The sequence below is a fragment of the Buteo buteo genome, chromosome 5, assembly GCF_964188355.1.
Source record: "Buteo buteo chromosome 5, bButBut1.hap1.1, whole genome shotgun sequence".
In the NCBI taxonomy this organism is placed as follows: Eukaryota; Metazoa; Chordata; class Aves; order Accipitriformes; family Accipitridae; genus Buteo; species Buteo buteo.
The window spans coordinates 5560413-5574814 of NC_134175.1; the positions used below are offsets into that span (position 1 = coordinate 5560413).

The window sequence follows — 14402 nt, forward strand, 5'->3', positions numbered from 1 at the left end:
TTTTATTTGAATGTAGAGATACAGATTCTGAACATTGTTTTCGTAACCACTTTGAACTTGTTGCAAACTTCTCTGAATATATAAATAATAATTTGACTCTAAATCCCTACTGTGCTTGTAATTTTATTTCAAAAAATAGCAATATGTTCTGTATTTTGACATTGCATAAAAACTTGTTTACCAAAACTTTCAAGTACGTCCAAGGATGCAAGTCTTAATGAACAGCTTGTAACTTTAAACATTTGTGTGAAAGTCCAAATCTGGACTTACAAGTGCTTTGAGACCATGAAGGGTGATGGATCAACATCATTGGGTTTGTAAGCTTGAATAACAGAAAACAGACAAGATATTTAGATGGTTTGTTTAATGAAACACTTTGATGTTAAAGCGTCACTGTGTGACTTACGGGTTGGATGGTGGATATCTTTTAATAATAGTTTAAGATAAGTGTAAAATTAATATGTAGGCTTCACTTCTGTGCTGATGGAGCTCACTAAACAACTCAAATACTATCTATGGTTCCTGATTGGATTCATACAGACTGAGCATTAAAAGATACACAGCTAGTAGACTCTTTCCAAGGCATTAGGAGAATGATTCATTCTGGCATGGATGGCAGCCTTCTAAGGCTATAATGAACATAAAAAAAGAAGCTGTCTTTTATAAAGATTGCTCTTCTAAATCTGCACCATAGACTGTATTGCACATTTTGTTTTGCTCTGTTGCAAGTTACGTCTCCTATTGCCTTTCTGTAGACAGCGTTTTGTAGTAGTGATACTACTGGGAAATGTGAACCCTGAAAAACGAGTTGCAATTTATTATCTGTAATGCTATGCAACTGCGTCTTATTTTGCCTTGTTTTATCATTCTGGATGATGAGGGCAATAGTCCCTTTAAAAAAATGTTACAACCAGTTAAAGTTGCTGATAAGTGGAAAAAAAACCCTCAAAACCCCAACAACTTAAGTTTATGGGAAGCTTAGAAAAATATATAATTTTTGGTTAATTTTCTTATTAATGAAAATTAAGTCTTGCATAGCGAGGTGATGTTCAAAACATCTGAAGTCCATGTGCATCTAGAAGTAGGCATTTTGCATATGTCAGCTATGAAAAATAGCAGGGTTGAGAATGAATGAGATTGAAAATTATACCACATTTAATTTTCTGTGAGCACAAAAGTTAGGGTTGGGGAAAGTTGGTAATTACAAAAGTCTAGCAGTTAAATTTTTATGCTGTTGTAGGTGATTTTGTGACCTGTTCTGTAAGAACTTCTTCACAGCTATGTTTCAAACAAGGCTATCGTCTAGCTAGTGCATATGGAGTCTCTGGCAGTGTGCTTTTCATACTTTGTTATTGTGAATATGGTGTTCATGGGTACTCAAGAATTTTTTTTTTTTTTTGAAAGTAGATGATTGTTTCACTCCATCTTCTGCTTGTCAATTTCCTAGATATACTAGTTATCTGCAGAAATTAATGTAGTATTCTGGGAGGTATTTCTATGAAAACAACAGAAAAAAATCTTTGTGGGACTCTTCAGTAAGAAGAGTAGGTAAGAGAAAATAAGCTCCCTATGTTTCATAAATAATATTATAAGAACACAGTGGTTGTATTTTTGTTTTCTTAAAAAAAAAAAATCCTTTTCATTAATGGCCTTACCTTTAATCATTGGCCCTTGTGGGATGTTGACAAAATTATGGTTTTCCCATTAATATGGATAGATGGGGAAAAGAAAGATGAGAACCACTAAGCCACTGTTAGGTAGAGTTTCTGTGATGTGCTGTGCCCTATGAAAATTCCACCGACTCATCTTTTTCTGCAATCTGACAAAGTAAACTGTGTCAGTAGAAACTTGGTAATAACAGAGATTTTGCACTTGATAGATTTCTTAAATTGTATCTCAGAAACAATGCTTAGTGGCCACGTACAGTAACATTTCTGTTTTCTAGCAGCTATATTCGGGGTCAGTTGAATAATACTACTGGGATGTATCAGGATTAGTCTTGTCACTTAGCTTTCATGTGAGGGCACAGGTACTTACGCAAGGGTCAAGTTAAGAAAGGAGAGCAAAAATTCCACATAGTAGATACTCAGGAAGAAGGTTTGTAATGAAGCTGCATGTTTGGTACACTTTATTATACAAAAAAGTAGGCACCTCTGAAGAAAAGTAAATAAAGCAGTCCTCAAACAGCCCAGAATCTCTTTTAAACTTTGAGTATCATGTGAATTCATTCCCATTACTTCTTTGCTCTATTCTTTGTTTAAGTTTTTAGTGAAACTTCTTAAAATTCTGTACTAACCTAAAGTTGACTGTGTGACTGTCTCGTGAATCATTATTTTACCAGTTTGTCGTACCACTGACATTGAAATTCAGTTGGCTTGTTCCTAAAGACATTCCTCTAGTCTGGTGAGATACCTCAGGTACCTGCTGAAATAAGGAATGCTTTAAATTACTTCTACTTGGTGGAGTAATTTAATTTCTGCCTTCACCATGTGATGGCATTAAAGAAGTAATGCAGTTTTTAATAAAAACTTCTTGTACTGTGTGAAGATGTGTCATAACTTGAATTAAGCATGTTTAAGTGTTTTTACCAGCTGTAGAACTTACTTCAGAGATGAAGTGCTTTTGCTTCAGATCTGCTAGTAAGTTTTATACTTTTGTGGCACTGTGATTACAACGCTGAAATGAACATTTCATTGGATAGGTGGTGTATCGATACCAGAAAAGAAGACATCAAGGTTTTTGGGTCATGCATGGTGACTTGTGCAGGGTGGAGTTCTGCCCATGTTAACTCAGATTCAAGATAGAAATGACTGCATTGAGTCAGACCAAAGACTCACGTAGCCCTGAATCCTGTCTTCAGCAGTGGCCCTAGCAGGTATTTAGAATATAAGGATAAATCAACCATTTAATTACATTTTTCTCAGTATAGTCTTCCTCGTTCTGAGAGTCTGTGCCATGGAGGCTTTCCTAGCCAAGGGTGGTTAGCTTTTTACTAGACCTTGATGGCTTTTTTTTTTTTTTTTAATCCATCTTACTGCTTTTTGAGTGTGTTTAACTTCAGTACTGACAGTATCATGTGGCAATAAGTTAAACTGCTTAATCATAGACCAAGTGAAAAACTTTCTTCTAGTGGAAAAGATTGGTCAAGGACAATACAGTTGAACCAATCTTTATTAACCCTGCATTTCAATTGTCTTGGACATGCCTTGAAGTTTGGATTGTGGGTATCAGGGAGTTTCCTGCCAACTAAAGGGCTCCACCATTTGCATGCAGTAGGATTTGAACAGGTATTTTGATAATGAAGGTGAATTTACTGGTGAACATTTGTTAAAGATAGATAGTAATATTTACCCTGAAGGCAATGATTTTTATTCTTCTTCCTTATAGAGTAGTGTGTCCTTTAATCACTGGATACACAAGTAGTCAATGAGTTTTTATTTCCTTTGAGAAGAGGACTTTCCCAAGACTGCAAAGGGTTCTTTAAGGTTGTTGGGTACACCCTTTTCTCTGGAATGGTGTGTATTGAAAGTCAGTGTGATACGGCCCATCACTCTTGTGTTAGTTTTAATATTATTGCTAATGTGTTCTGGCAGCAAAGGTTGACAGCTGGAGAACCTAGATACATACGTATGTAGTATATGGTAGTTAGCTCATGCTGAAATCCAAGTAGCTGTATCTTTACTGCTAAAATTATCTTTGTTAGGTTAAGCCTAACACATGTTGCAACCAGATCTTCATTTTGGTATTGGCATCCCTACTTTCTGGGAAGAAAACCAAGTAATGAAAACAAATACGTTTGTACACTTCAAAAGAACTGCTTCAGATGAGAGAAACTTTTGACTAGGGAGACAGTGTAGAGGTGCTGTTAAGTTCTGTCTTTGAAGTGACAGCTTTGAGGTGGGGGAGGGTGATTGAAAAGTAGAAATTGAAGTTACCAAACAACTTAAACCTCCCTAATTTTATGAACATCTTGAATACAATAGCTGTAAATAACTAAATTGTATTTTTCTCTTTAGAAAACACCCAAGAAGAAGGATAACTTGAAACACTCTTGACCCCTTCACTTTCAATTTCTTGACTGCACAACAAGCAACCAGAATGTCGGGGGCTTCAGTGAAGGTGGCTGTTCGGGTCCGGCCCTTCAATTCCCGAGAAACCAGCAAAGAATCCAAATGTATTATCCAGATGCAAGGCAATTCAACCAGTAAGTTTATTTTAATCTCGTAAGTGAGTCTTTCTTTCTCCTCTCCCTTCGTACTTAATCCTCTTTTTTGTCAGACTAAACTGTGTACATTATATCATCTAGAATTACTCTCTTAGGGAGTCTTCTCTTCTGAGGTTATCATTACAAACTAGATTGTCTCTGAATTTGACCAGAAAGTCAAAATCATGGGTATCTTGATTTTGAATGCAGTTGTTTATGGTGTTTGATTGTGCTGAGTTGAGAAATCTACAGAAAAATTAGAATACCGAAGTGAAAATCTTTTTGTTAACTTCAGTGTGTGGGATTATCATGTGGACTGACAGATACAGGGATACGTTGCAGACCACCACATGATAATTGTTGTGGTATAACTTGCTGCTTGGGTCTGGTGCTTTAGTTTTTGGTGTGCTTATTCTGCAGTCTGTGCCTCTGTTTAGGAGTCTAATTTGAGTGAGAAAGCTGAGGGGAAAAGGATGTCAAGTTTTATGCTTTCCAGATTAGATGTCCAAATGATGGCAAAATAACAGACTACATAGTCATCTAATTTTCTAACCGATTAGAAGTGTTAGGGTTCTTAAATAATTACTGTGGGTCTGATTTGGAGAAGGAGACTCTTCTATGGGAAACTGAATATGGACACACCACTTATTGATTGATTTTTTTAATTTTTTTTTTTTTTTTTTGTTACATGCTTCTTAAGGTCAAGGCAATATTAATACCATTTGCTGCAGTGTCGTTGGTTGTGTTAGACTAATAACTATACCTATAAACTGCTGCTCTTATGGTAGTTTTTCATTGTTAGGTAATCAAGTAGAGTCATCTTGTCTGTAGCTGTAGGAAGTAACACTCCAAAAGCACTGAGTTACTTCACTGGCTGATTACTTGAGTATTTACTCATGTTTGTTAATACAAAGGAGGTTTCATATGGGCTCCTCCCTTTTTTTTAGCCAAGGTTGTACTTCAGCCTGCTTCTGCAATGGAATTTAAGTCCTGGTTGTGCTCACTTAAATTATATACAATGTTTATGTTTTCACTGGAAGAGAGGCATCACACAGAAGAGAGCTTGCTTTTCAGCGCAGTAAATTCTTATCTTCAGACCTTATGTGGAATGTTACCTGAAGAAACTTTTTTCTTAGTTGGGTTTCAAAATTTCCATTTAAAATGAGGGGAATGTTCAGAAGTCATCTCATGTAGAAACAGGTGCTTGTATCCCAATGATGCCTGCCAACTTTCAGACCAAACCAATGTAGAATGGAAGAACTATAGACTCTATTAGATGGCATTTGTTATGGAAATGCCACCAAGCTCTGAACTACAGCAGCACCACTGTGCCACTGTAATAGGTTTTCTTGCTGCTGTCATGACATGACAGCTGTAATTTTAGATGCCTAAGATTTTTGAACTCCAGGAACCTGTGGAAACAGCTTGTTTGTAGTACAACGACAAGGGTGATCAATCTAAGATTGAAATGTGGTGTAGACAAAAGACACTGGTTCTGCTTCTGAACACTAGAGCTGCACTGCAAAGGCACTTCACGTTTTCAAGAAACTGCACTGGCTTTCAAGAGGAGAAAAGTACGTCCTGATTTATCTAGTTGGAAATTTCTTTACAGCTTTTGCTATATTTTGTGCTCTGGAAATGTTCTAATCTGTAGCCTTCTATTTGAGTCCTGTGGCTCTGATACAAGATGTGTGATATGACAGATGGTCAAGTTTAAGTCATCAGGGGCCATTATAGGCTGTGGGAAAGGAATCATCAGTTGCAATAGTTACATGTTCTTACAGTCTGTGGGCTATTTTTTCCCTGTATTTCCCTCTTAGGGGAGAAATACAGAGGAAGGCAGTAGACAGAGGAGTAATTTTACTCATTGAACAGAAGAGGATCATATAATAAAGTATATGAATAAGGCATTGTTTGGTGGAGAAAAAAACCTGAGCAGAAATCTTTTCTCCAAAGAATCTTCCTAACAAGTTGTCTGACATGTAACTTCAAGCTGAAATTCTTCTGGTGTGGTTTTAGGCTACATGTCAGATTTGGGGGCATAAGTACTGTTGCTATTTCTGCCAAGGATTCTTTGTTCTTCGTGATCCCTCAGTCTTTGCAGCCTCACAGTTATATTATTGAGCTTCTTATTATTAAGGTCTGAATTTGTTGGCTAAAAGCTGACTACAGAAAGTGACATTAATGTATCTGATGCTCATGTCTGATGCAGCAATTTCAAAATAAAGGGAATTCAGTAGTAATTCTAGCCTATGGAGTTCCTGTTTCATACCTTCAGATGTGCCAGTGAAAGGATCAAGGCTTAGATATCTTGCCTCTGAGAAGTCAAGTTGACAGGAGGCAAATCTGAGAGGCTGGTGATATCTTGGGTAGTGACTATTTTAAGCCTCCAAGACAGTTAAAGTTCCCTTATCTCGGAATTAAAGCCTAATGGACTGTTGTGATGAACAGGATAGGCAGTGTGAAGTCTGATAGCTAAGAAGGGATTTTGACTGTTAGTTGAATGTTAATTCTTTATGTATTGATTGGCCAAGCTATTCTACGAATACTTTGTGTGTCCTGAGTTTAAACTTTGTCCAGGTCTCGTGTTTTGTAAATGTATTGGCTGATATAGGCAGAGGCTACATTAGAGTGAAACTGAGGCGAAGTGCTTAGGATTATTTTAAGGAAAATGCTGTAGAGATACAGATAATAAAGTGTATCATAGGTGTACTCCATTTATGTTGTTTTTTTAATGAATATCTGAAAAAAGGAGCATTTTTTGACATCCATAATGAAGTATATTCCTGAAGTCGGAATGCCACCAGGGTTGTTGCCTGACACGCTGCTTTTGTTTGTCAGTTTTTGTGTGAATTTGGCTGTTTACAGCTTTTGGGACTGCCCATCATTCATGTTGGGCTTGCCAGCAAAACAAAACATCCTCCTGGGTTAGAAAGCTTATTCTCAATTTTGTCACACAGTTTAACTTTGCCTTAGAAGCAAAACGAGTGTAGTTTTGTTGTGAACTTGAGGTCTTCTACAGAATTAACTTGTTATCCTATCTGGATTTTATGTTATTTCCTTGTAGAAGATCAAGGCCTTTAGTCACAATCCATAGTATATCTCCGTCTTTATAATGTCTCAGTGTTTAAAAATGACAATGTAACTGAATACAGTTCTATATATGTCTTAACCTCAGGGAGTTTTTACGAAGGTCTTTAATGCACAATGTTAAGAGCACTTACTGTGAGTACTTGGGACTTCTATTTTTCTGTTGGAAGAATGCAAATTGTGTGAATTTTGAAATCAGTACTTGAAACATATTGTTTGTCTCTTTTTTTTTTTTTTTTTCCCCCCTTCTACTATACTAAGATGACAAGACTAAATCTTTTTCCCCTTTATGGTCAGAAAGGTATTGATCTGCAGTAATACAGTATCTTGCACTTAAAGAATTGTCAGTCTTTATGTTTTTAAAATATAAGTTGCAAAATTGAAATTCTGCAGTCCAGCTGAAGTCACATGTGCTGACTGCATTAAAGGGCTGGTATTTTGGCAGAAGGCCTGTGCTACTCAGATCTTATCTAATTGCAGATGGTATCCATTTAAATGATATTGCCGAAAGTTTTTCAGTGGAGATGGCAGAAGAGGGGGTAGGAGAATAGAAGATAATAGAGGAATTCTTAAAGACATGAGAAGTTAGAACCTGCAAAATCCTACTACTTAAGTTAATTTGGGAATGCAAAATGCTTTCCAAAGAAGACGTAATGTCACCATCAAATTACAAATTAAAAAACCCTACCAAAACAGTAACTGAGTGGGATTAGTTTAAGAAAAGACTGTTGTTGTTTTTATTATTATCAGTTAGAAATGATCTTAAGACACAAAATTTGTTTTCAAAAGCACCTGATGTGCGAGTGGATTCAATTGACGTAAATGTTTTGTTTTCATTTGGAGTTATGCTCTGAAGAGCATATCTATATTGTCCATTGTACAGAGGTCACTAGTAGAATGAAAGTATGCGTGTAAGTCTCATGTGTGCATACCTACTCAGGACTAGACACAGTATAGCTGTGTTTGTAGTGTTGCCCAAAGTGTTGTCAGCCATGCTAGGGTTCCTGGTGAAAGAAAAGTTAGTGGGCTCTGAGGACTTTTCATATTGACAATTAATTCCCTAGGATGATCCCTCTGTTAGCAGTCCTTACTATCGGTTAGCTTGATGCTGCCTAGTATATTCTTTGTTTCATATTCTGCTTATTACAGAATATTTTCAAGTGAAACTTGGTATCAGTGGACTTTTAAGTTGCTTTTTGTGGTGGTGGTGGTTTATTGATAAAATCCGAGATAACACTGAAACAGACTGAAACTTCTGAAATAACACTTTTGTCTTTTCCTCTGAGATAACATTGTTTAATTTTGTCAGTTTTTAAATAAATTTGAAAATTTATCTTTCTTTAAATTCCTGGATAGGTGGTTTATCGTGCTGTAGGTCAAACTCACAATCAGCTTTTTGAAATGAGTAATTCAAGAATAGATCATGGTTGTCAGCATATCTTGATTGAATTTGTTTTGTCTTTAACTCCTGCTTTTTCACATTTTTTTTGTTTGGAATGATTTACACCAATGCATCTTAACCACAATATATTAATTACTTACTTCCTGTCCACTTCATTAATTACTGTTTTTGTGGTGAGTGGGGAAAAAGATTCTGCTGTATAATACATGGGATGAAAGGTGAGCTATAGACCTAAGAGTATTTTATGTGTCAGTAGTTCTTGTACTCATTCTTATATCAGCTTTTGAAATGTAACAAATATAAATAATGTTGGCAGCTGCTGCCTTGGATTATTGAAAAACTAAGCTATTCTGTGCCTAAAGACTTACATAGTGTTGTGTTTTTTTCTGGGTTTTGTTTGGTTTGTTGGGTTTTTTTGTTTTTTTTTTTGTGGAAGTGATTTGATAATCCTGTCTGTAAATAAATAATGCATAAATAAAAACAAATGACAATGAAGCAGGGTTCAAGCTAGTAGCTACAAGACAGCATTTAGATATTTATCACTAGCAAAGAGTCCAACTAGCTTGTTGTTCTAAAAAGCTAAATAAGTATGTAGAAAACTAAACTAATGAAGCAGGGAAATAATGGAGTATCCTACTTGGTATACGTCCTCTGCAATTGATGTTGCATTAATTGTGTACTAGATAAATGGAAATAGGTTTTAGCACCTTGTGGGTGCCGGTGACAGAGTAACACAAAGTTCTCAAACTATAGTTCATCTGAGATTATTGTATATTCTGGTTTGCCATAAACCACGTTAGTGTAGAAATGCACCTGCACAGTCTAGATTATCTTGAAAGATACAAGTGCAACTGGATCCTCGGGTTAGGACTGAAAATTACCTGGTTTGGATTTTAACTCAGTAATAGTCTCTGTGGCTTGGTAATGTGAGTTCTTTTGTGGACTGCTTAAGGTACTGGATGTTTAATGAAAATAGGCACAGTGGAGCAGTCCCATCTGCCAGTAACAATAGTCACAGCTGCTGCTGTAGACATATGGCAGTTAGGTTCTCAAGCAGGCATCCTTGGCATCAGAAAAACTTCGTAAGACATTCTGGAGTTAATTTGTAGAGGTTGAGGAAAAAAGTGTTTTCTTCTGATGGTTGTTTGGGTTTATAAACCTCTGGTCTAAAAAAAGTTAATAGAGAAAAATCTAATTTGAGTTCCTTTTCTGTTTAGGTTTTTTCCTTAATTTCTTTTTTTTTTTTTTATTTCTTTTAAGATGTGTCCTGCTTTATGCAGTTGTTCTGGAGCAAAGTAAAAATGGGTGAGAAAGCAGGACTAAACTTAAAAGGCTTTTGATTTATGGCATGTTTGTCTAAAGTAGTGATATTTGAAATATAATACTAAAATTGCTGATATTTGAAAAATAATAAAAAAGTCAAAACTATTGAAAGGTTCATATAGCAAGGTAATTGGCCCATCAGTAATTCAGCCAGTACTTTATTGGTATACAATGACAGGAGATATTGTTAAATTTTGCCTTTTTCATTGTTATGTAGCTCTAAAAACTAGTAACCTCTTTCAAAGAAACTTAATCCTAAAGGAGGGGGGTGGTGGGGAAGTATGACTTGCTGATCTTTTTCTCTCTGATCTAATTTTTAACTGTTTTCTTAATGAAAAGACATGCTGAATGGTAAAGAAACCCCATTGTGTGTGCATGCCTTCAGGACAATAAGAAGTTTGGGTTGGTTGTTTTTTTTTTCTGCAGTAGTATTCTGTAAGCATAGCTTGGATGGTTTCACAAAGGAACTTGTATAATTGAAATAATCTTTGGTCTAAATTACTGGTGAGAAAAGTCCATATAAGAAACTGGCTTCTATTTAGGCTAGCACTGAGTACATGTAGATGGTAAAGTAATGGGAATTTATGTAGCATATGCTACATAGGTAGAAAATGCAAGCAAAAGAGTTCATTGTAGTTGTCTTACCTAATAATTTTTGATTTTTTTTTTCTCTTGATGATGCATTTTCAATGAAAGTATAGAATAGGTGGGAGGATTCATTCTTGTAGATAGATTTAAGTGTTGACTCTCAGTCTGTCTTCTGAAAATGAATAATTTAGGTATCTCAAAAATAAGCATACCTCGTTTCTGATGATTAGTGCCTGCCAAAGAGCATTGGTTCTTAAAGCATGTCTTGTGTAGTGTTTTTACCACATACAGCTTGGTTTCTTTTTTTTTTTTTTTAAAGTGTTTCCAGTTTTTTTGCTTGTGTCTTGCATGATGAGGTTGTCTTGGGAAGATAAACAGCAGTGGAGGAAAGTCACTTAACCCTACCCTGATTTTCTGGTCTGTAAATCCTCGTAACTGTGGTTAAAACTAAATGAATGCTTGTCCAATATGTTAATACTACATTGCATTCATGGTAGATGTGTTATCAAAACAAGCCATTTTATGGGAATATAAATTGTGTGTCATGTGGCGGATGTGTGAATTGTCTTGCAGTTACGGCTGAATTGGGAACTGGTTTGAAAGACATGTCAAGGAAGTCACAGTAGTAGAGGTTAACCAAGTTCTTCTAATGACTCTCCTGCTACCAGTTACGACATTTGTTGCAAGTCGTGTAACAGGCAAGAGAAGTCTTGAATGCAAGTTTGTGTCAAACAGAAAATGGAAGCAATTGCTATTCTCTTTAAATAGTTGTTCCAGGAGTGGAGTTTGATGGGGAGTGGTTCTTGGTTCTTCAGTTTTTTTCTAATAGTACTGGGTTGTTCTAGGAGTGAGAGTCATAAAATGGTAACAGAGGTAATGCTGAATGCAGACAACAAGCAAAGACTCTACATATGAACATTAGAGCTCTCTGTGTTTTGCAGGGTTGGGGATTTCTGTTGCTTGTCCATAGGTCTGTCTTAATCACTGTCTCTGAATGTCCTACAGTATTGGCAGTTCATACGTTTTGTTATAAGTCTTGAATATTTTTTTTGGAGAAGAACAAAAACCTGGAATTTTTTTACATGCTGGTTTTTCTGTCTAAAGCCTTACTCATGATTGTATAAAAATAACTTGAGAAGTGTTAATTCTGCACACTGTTTAAAAAAAAAAAAGAAAAAGAAAAAATCTATTTTGGAAGATGACTTCGGGGAGGTGGGAGAAGATGAACGTTTAATGATTTTTAAATGTTAGAGGTACAAATAATGGGCCTGGATGGCTAGGATGTTCCAGCTAATGTTAAATGCAGTTGGACTACATTTAAAAAACTGTTATGGAGTTAGTATAGAGCTATAGTAGAGAGAGAGAATATTGCTAATGAAACCAGAAAAGTTTTCTGTCAGTGGTTGTTGTAAACCGTGTGAGATACTGCCCCTTCAGAATTAGTGCCTGCTGACACAGAACTAGAGCCTTAGAGATTATTCTTTTTATCAAATGCTTAAATAATGTGCCACCTTTCAGTATGCAAGTATAAGTAAAGAAAATGCAAACTCTCAATGGGAACTACTTTAGGAATTGGATATTTTCACTACATGAATTCTCTAAGATATTGAGGCTGGCAGAACTGACTACCCACGGTTCCAGTGCTACGTGATGTCCTCTTTATGTAGTGCTGGCATGTGTCTGAAGGTCAAAATGGCCTTTGGGGAAGGCCATTGGCTCTTGGAGATGTAGTCAAGTAAAAGCAGAGGGTGAAAGGAGAGATTGTTTTCTCCACCTTGAAGCAGAAAATGTGTGAGGAAAGAATTCACCTCAACTCCAAGTGCTTAGCCAACTACATACGTAGACCTGACATGCATCTTCTGCAGTAGGACATTTTCAGGTAATCAGTTGACAGTGGAAGTTTTGGAATGGTTTTGGTTCAGCTTTTCAGATAGGTAGAACAGTATGGTTCGACTAGCTCCCACTTGGTGCAAAGCCTGCTGGCATGCTGTTCTCCAAGAACACCAGCTGTAGAGATGGTATTTATAGCACTTGGATCTGTAAGAGCAGCTGAGGATGAGAGCGGCTTTCTAGCAGCTTCTGTGAGCAAGCATTTGCCTTGCTCTGGTGCTATTGAGCCTAACTCCCTCCCCCATCCAACCTTTCTCCCAGTACAGGATTGAAATTCCACAGTGGGGAGAGAATCCGGTTGAATTCCAAATGAGCTGTTCTTAGCTTCTACTTGGTTTCCTTCCCTTTTAATGATTTGAAAAATGCAAACAATGCTTTGAAAAGCAAGCACTGCTTTACAAGCTGGAAGTGTCCATTTCCCTTCATTTATCTCTTATAATAACAACCCTGAAAGTCTGTCTTATAAAAACAGTATAGCCATATATCTGATTGCAACGTATGCCTAGGAAAGAAGCCTGTATTATACGTGTCTTTGGGGTGTTACTCACGTTCCAACAAATAAAGAATGCCTGCTCCACCCTGCTCTCAGTAAGGAACATGTTCTCATTGTTGTCATTCCAGTCTACAGATGGAGCAGATATATTTTCCAGACTCATGCATTTTAAGAGACTATATTTAATGTTAATTTGGTCTTGTGGAGTCAGTTCCGAAAGCCCCAGATCTTTTATATTGGTTAAATTGATTATTGAGACATCATAAAATAAAACTGTTGCTTATATTGATTCAAGTAGAGTTTGAAGAAGGCACAGAAATGAATTTGGTGTTTGTTTCCCTGAATGTTACCCCTTCCAAAGGTCTGTCTAGACTAGCATGTCTTTTGAAAATTTCTGCCTACTCCTTTACCAATGAATAATGAGAACAAAAGTGAAGACAGGACAGTGCCTTTTATGCTAGCTGTTATCTCTTAGTATGTGTTGGCATTTGTTAGGAATGTGTGCTCTGTGCAGGTAACTGCTGCCACTAGGAGAATTGTTAAGGCTGGTGTGAAGCCTCTTTTGTGAGATGAAACCTAATTTTATTTCATATATAGAAATTAAAGAGGCTTTGTGCCTTCAGCATCTTCAGATGTGGTAGCAATATGGGAATGGAAGATGTAAATGACAGAGCAGGCTGTATTGCATGAATGATGGAAGTTCAGTTTCTCCAGTTCCATACCTGACTTTCACCATTACTAGGTTTTATTTCTGATTGGGAATTGATAGTTTATTTGGGGGGTTTGTGTTTTGATTTTGGTGGGGTGGGTTTTTTTGTTGTTTGTTTTTGTTGTTGTTGTTGTTTTTTAAATCTATCAGTCTGTCTCCTCCTGCCCCAGCACAGACTGTATATCAGCTAATCCTAGGATTTAGCCCAAGTTAATTCTGTCTGCTGGTGTTTATCTGAAGGGCAAACTGCAGTTAGCCACTTCTTCACTGGAGCACCCTGCAGTGACTAATATGTGGCATGTCTGATGGCAGAATGCCCTGTAATATGACTGATAGCTAACAGAGGTGGAGCTATTGAATCTAGTGACTTGACTTTAAATGCAGTTAGGGATAAGAGAATAATTTCAATTCTTACCTCTTGTGTGCTTTGCGCTCTGTCTCTCTATTCCAAGAAATTATTAGAAAGATCTGATTGTACCCCCAGATACTGAACTGCAGATAATTTCTAACCTGCAAAATTTGTGACATGCTGAGGAGCAATGCTGACTGGGATGGAAACAGATTAGGTTTGGACTGCAAATTCAGTGCCATAATCTGACATGAGATTTATGTGCTTAAGAAGTAGTTTTGGTCATTCTTTGTGCCTGCAAAAATATATATGTGGCTGAGTAGATGGGAATGGAATGAGGGGACTGATCTTGGC

At 36.7% G+C, this 14402-nt stretch overlaps 1 protein-coding gene across 12 annotated transcripts in view; it reads left to right on the forward strand.

Annotated features, from left to right (window-relative positions):
- Window positions 1-14402, forward strand: part of KIF1B (kinesin family member 1B) — a 98730-nt gene that overhangs the window by 2045 nt on the left and 82283 nt on the right. For all 12 annotated transcript variants that reach the window (XM_075027367.1, XM_075027372.1, XM_075027369.1 and 9 more), the window contains exon 2: window positions 4017-4204. In XM_075027367.1, the coding sequence (XP_074883468.1) occupies window positions 4099-4204 (106 nt within the window). In that variant the 5' untranslated portion in view covers window positions 4017-4098. The remainder of the gene's footprint in view (window positions 1-4016; window positions 4205-14402) is intronic.